At 37.4% G+C, this 5,318-nt stretch overlaps 1 protein-coding gene across 1 annotated transcript; it reads left to right on the top strand.

Annotated features, from left to right (window-relative positions):
• The first annotated feature begins 29 nt into the window (after window positions 1–29).
• LOC124342220 (myosin-11-like) lies at window positions 30–2,983 on the top strand. Its single transcript, XM_046795184.1, has 3 exons — window positions 30–65; window positions 144–386; window positions 692–2,983. Exons 1-3 carry the CDS (start codon window positions 30–32, stop codon window positions 2,981–2,983), a joined length of 2,571 nt encoding a protein of 856 aa, XP_046651140.1.
• The last annotated feature ends 2,335 nt before the right edge of the window (window positions 2,984–5,318 follow it).

Raw genomic sequence — 5,318 nt, 5'->3', positions numbered from 1 at the left:
TACGCACCGTCTTAATTACTTTAACAGGCATGGCTACCATCAGACAAGCCATCGCTCATCATCCCGTATATAAATCGGACATTCGATCTATTTGAGGTCTCGTTGAATACGGTCACTCGCTTATGCTTGTAATCGTGTTACAGTTGTCTTGGTTGTTTCTCAATACACCTTTAACCGCACCTCTCGCGTTTGACTCCTGTGACTCATCATCACAAATTGGTGAACGTGCCAGTTTGGACTTCAAGACCTGCCGTGAGTCAACGAGAAGGAACATCGCCCCCAGCTGCCACACCACCTTGGACCAGACGACAGGACGACCAGACGACCAGACAACCCACAACGAGATCATCTACATCGAGGAAGGAAACATCAATTTTCTCAAAACTGTAAGTGAATGACGAATCCTCAAACAACAATTAGCGACACTTCGTTTACAGCTATTAATGAGTCTTTAATTGATGAGATAGACCTAGAAGAAGACGCGTACGTAAATTCCTTAGCTGATAGTGTACTAAAAGTTAGAAACAATTTTGTTACCCATTGGTCAAATTTAATAAGTCTTTGTAAAAGTACTATAGATGAAACCTCAGATAAACGCTTAACACGAAGTAGTTATATTGCAAAAAGAAAGGAAGTCACAGGTCAAGTTTATCATTTTTTGAAACAGTATACATTTGAATTGCATAAAAAGGAGTTTGGAAGTTCAGTTTATCTTACCGGTGAGGCTAAAGAAAAAGTTTTAGAAAAATTAGGGACATATTTCGTAGAATTAAAAGCAGACCCCAATAAATTTAACCCTTTGTTACAAAATGTTAGAGAAGCTCATAGTCGAGAAGTAGATTTTCGGAATAAAGCATTTAAAATATTTAAGAGGGAACTTCTTTTCAAACAATTAGCATTAGATGAGTATGCAAAGAATCTTGAACAAGACGTAGCGAACGAAACGAAAAAGATTGAAAAAGAGGTAGATAAAGTAAGGAGAGAATTTTCAAAGAAAGTAGCTGATTCTTATCTAGAAAACACCCGTTTAACAGCAGAAGTAGAAACATTAACCCGAACAAATTTTAAACAAGCAACTTTAATAGCAGATTTTAATAATAGACCCAAAGAAAGTCAGGCAAGCGATGAGAGTAAAACATTTTTGACAGAATATGAGACAGTTAAAACCAATCTAGAAAAAGCTAAGAGCGAAATCATAGGACAGAACGACTGCATAAATGATTTAAGGGATTCTCTATCACAACTTAAGGAAGATACTGAAGATAAAATAAAACAACTAAACCATAGCTACAATCTATTAGACAACGCACACGAAGCTTTGAAGAACGCAAGTAAATTAACAGAAGACGACGTAACAACACTTACAAATAAAAACCAAGAACTATCTCAAAAGCTAGACACATTGCAAATTGAAGCCAACTCCAAAGAAGCAAGCATAAAACTTTTGAAAACAACCAAACGAGACTTGTCCAATAAAATCTCTGACCTCGAACAAGAACTTAAAGCTAAAGATTTATACATTCAAAAACATTTGAAATCAACTTTAGTAGCAGATACGCAAACCCATTCAAAGCCCACCCAAACAACTAATATTATAACCATGACATTAGGCAATAGTAATGAAGATGCACCAATAACTAAGAGCCATTTACGCGAATTATATTCACAGGACGAACGTAAATCTATCCCGATTTTCAAAGGCAAAAGAGGAGAGCAGTTAGTTAATAATTGGTTAAAAGATGCGGAAAGAGTCGCACAAAGCGCAGGGTGGGAGAAGAAAGATAAAATTAAATATTTTTCAGATAGACTAAGAGGAGATGCTGCGGATTGGCATAGTGATTATATGGAAAGAGCACAAGATGAGGAAGATTACGATGCATGGGAAAAAGCTTTAATAAATAGATTTCTTACAGAAACAGAGTTAGAAAATTTAAGAAAACAATTAAACGAGCTTCGGCAGACCCCCGATCAAAGCACACAGACTTTCGTTAGTAGAATTAATCAGTTATATGACATCATTCATGGAAAAGAAATTACATTAGGTGACAAAGCGACGAACGAAGCTAAGGCATTAGCAATATCTCTGAGTCAAATGAGAGGCGAAGCTAAACAAAAAATTCTTTTAAAGGGTCTCTTGCCAAAAATATTGAAAATAGTTTGGAGCCGCATGGATGTTGATAGTGCTTACGAAGACGTATGCGAAAACGCCTACGCCGCAGAAACTTTAGTTAATAGAATGGAACAGAATGAAGATAAGAGTTTAAAGGCCACTATAGCAGGTATCTCTGCACACGATAACGAGCAAGATATAGAGATCTTGCGGCAGAAAACAAAGATTGTTCATTTAGAGAAACAGTTAGCCGGTCTAACTATCGGAAAAAATGCTCCACAGGAAAACAACGAGATTGATTTTCCCTCAATAGCAGTTGCCGACGCCTTTAACAGACACAGATCACCTTCCGGCGATCGTAGACGGTCCAATTCGGAAAATCGGATCCGTTTTCAGCACCCCCCAAGCCGCCAACACAGCGCGGATAGAAATATTCCTCGATCTAGAGGTACGAATAATCAACACCATAGATCACGTAGTTCTAGTGGTAACAGATATAATGATACACTAGATAACCGTCCGAGAAGAGAGCCAACTCCACCACCACAAAATTATTCAAACAGATCACAAGGACAATTTCAGCGTCCCCAAAATTTTAATCCTATGTTTAATCCTCGTCGTAGATTTCAGAATTTAAGTGAATATCCCCAGCATTTTCGAAACCAAACGTTTCGTGCCCATCAGGTACCGCGCCAAAATAACTTCGTTACCTCAGGTCCCCCTGGAGCTAGGCCACAGCATAACGCTTGGTATAACCCAGCCCAAGGATTTAGAAATAAGAGACATATAGAGTGTTATGCTTGTGGAAAGCGAGGCCACTACGCGCGAGAATGTCGCAGCGTGCCCCCGCCCCCATCAACAGAACAGCAGTAGGTTTATCGAGTAACAGTGTTGTAAATATAAATATACCCGTAATATGTAGCGTTACGCAGTTAATGCGTATACCAGTGAGTTTTTCTGGTCTAAAGACACAAGCTTTAGTAGATACAGGTGCCTCAGCTAGTTTCCTTGCACATCGACTACTTATAAATGTACCCTATGGAGAAGTTAAAGAAATAAATACCGCCAACGATAGCACACAGCTTTTTAGAACAGTATCAGGAGAGTTAGTCAAACCACGAGGATGCTACGAGCTAAATATTAGACTAGCTCGTAGACACTCGTTTAAACATCCATTTTATGTAATGTCAGAGTTAGAAGAAGGATGTATTTTAGGTTACGATTTCTTGGCAACCAACGAAATAATAATAAATCCTAGCGAACGATCGATTAGCTATAAACAAGACAACGAGTTAAAGAAACTTATAATACCGCCATTACAGATTAACTCAATTAGCATAGTTGATCCACCCCAATTTAATTTAGAAGGCATACCAACAACACACAGAGAAAATTTAAAGAACCTTTTAATTTCAAATTTTTCGCTTTTTACTGAGAATTTAAATGAGCTAGGAAAAGCAAAATCAGTCAAGCACCTTATACGTACAACCAAGCTTCCGAACGTTATGCCTATGAGGAGAACGCCTGAAAGGCTACGACTTGTTGTAAAAAAACAAATAGAAGACATGTTAAAACATAATATAATTAGGCCCAGTACAAGCCCTTTTGCATCACCTATTCTTTTAGTAGCTAAAAAAGAAGAAGGACAGATGAGATTTTGCGTGGATTATCGTGAGTTAAACAGTGTAACCATAAAAGACAGGTACCCCATACCAAACATTCAGCTAATTATTGATAGTCTACACGGTGCCAGGTATTTCTCGACTCTAGATTTGCTCAGTGGATACTGGCAAATCGAGATCGAAGAAAAACATAAATATAAAACAGCTTTTATTTGTGAGTATGGCTTGTATGAATTTAACTGTATGCCATTTGGTTTGTGCAACGCACCAGGCACATTCCAAAGAGAAATGAACAATGTATTAAAGGACGTGCTGTACGAATTTACACTTGTTTACCTTGACGACATCATCGTTTTCAGTAAAACGCTTGATGACCACATAAAACATTTGGAAATTATTTTTAAGCTTCTGGCAAATGAAGGATTAAAATTAAAATTAAGTAAGTGCGATTTTTTCAAAACAAAAATTAAATACTTAGGTCACGTGATTACAGTAAATGGTTTTCATCCAGACAATAAGAAAATTACATCAATTCTAAACTACCCCGAACCACAAAACGTAAAGCAACTACTCTCGTTTTTAGGATTAGTTAATTATTATCGAAAATTCGTTCGAAGTTACGCAGAGATAGCGCATTATTTAACAGAACTGACAAAGAAGTCATCGACTTGGATTTGGGAAGAAAACGAAAGGGACGCCTTTCGACGTATCAAGAATTCGCTAACCAACAATCCACTCTTAAGGTATCCCGATTTCACCCGGGAATTCTTGGTATACACAGATGCCTCAGGATACGGGATTGGAGCTGTGTTAGCACAGATACAGAACATACCCCCCTCAGAATCAGATCCAACACAGGCCCACGGAGAACAGGAAGTAGTTATAGCTTATGCGTCAAGACATTTAAACGAAAGAGAACGAAATTGGAATGTATCAGAAAAAGAATGTTTAGCGATTGTTTATGCATTAGAGCAGTTTAGACCATACTTATACGGAAGAAGTTTTAAAGTATACACAGATCACAAACCATTGGAGACATTAATGAAGAAAAAAGATCCGCATGGCAGATTAGCTCGTTGGTCGTATGAAATGCAATCATACGATATGATAGTCCTACATCGTCCTGGCCAGGAAAATCAAAATGCCGATGCATTAAGTAGGACTCCATTACCATCAATAGGATCGATAATATTAGTAAAAGAAGAAAAGGTTCAAAATGATATAATATTAGCACAGAGAAATGATAATTATTGTAAAGAAATAATACAGAAACTAGAAGAAAGCAATAAGAAAGAATATAATGAATTCCGTTTCAATAATGAAGGCATTTTAATAACAAATGAAGGAAAAATAGTTGTGCCAAAAGAGAAAATAAATGAAATTTTAGAATTGAATCATGATCATATTTTAGCAGGGCATTTAGGGATAGCAAAGACGCTAGCGAGAGTAAAACGCCAATTCGTTTGGCCCGGACTAGGCAAAGACGTTACTGAATATGTAAACAATTGTATTGCATGTGCAAAACGTAAGGCCTATGGGTCGACTAAAGCCCCACTTAAGCCATTGCCTTTAGTAGCAAACATTTG

This window comes from Daphnia pulicaria, chromosome 6, assembly GCF_021234035.1.
Source record: "Daphnia pulicaria isolate SC F1-1A chromosome 6, SC_F0-13Bv2, whole genome shotgun sequence".
In the NCBI taxonomy this organism is placed as follows: domain Eukaryota; kingdom Metazoa; phylum Arthropoda; class Branchiopoda; order Diplostraca; family Daphniidae; genus Daphnia; species Daphnia pulicaria.
Note: the sequence above shows the minus strand (reverse complement) of the source record. Positions and strands in the feature narration are given on the sequence as shown.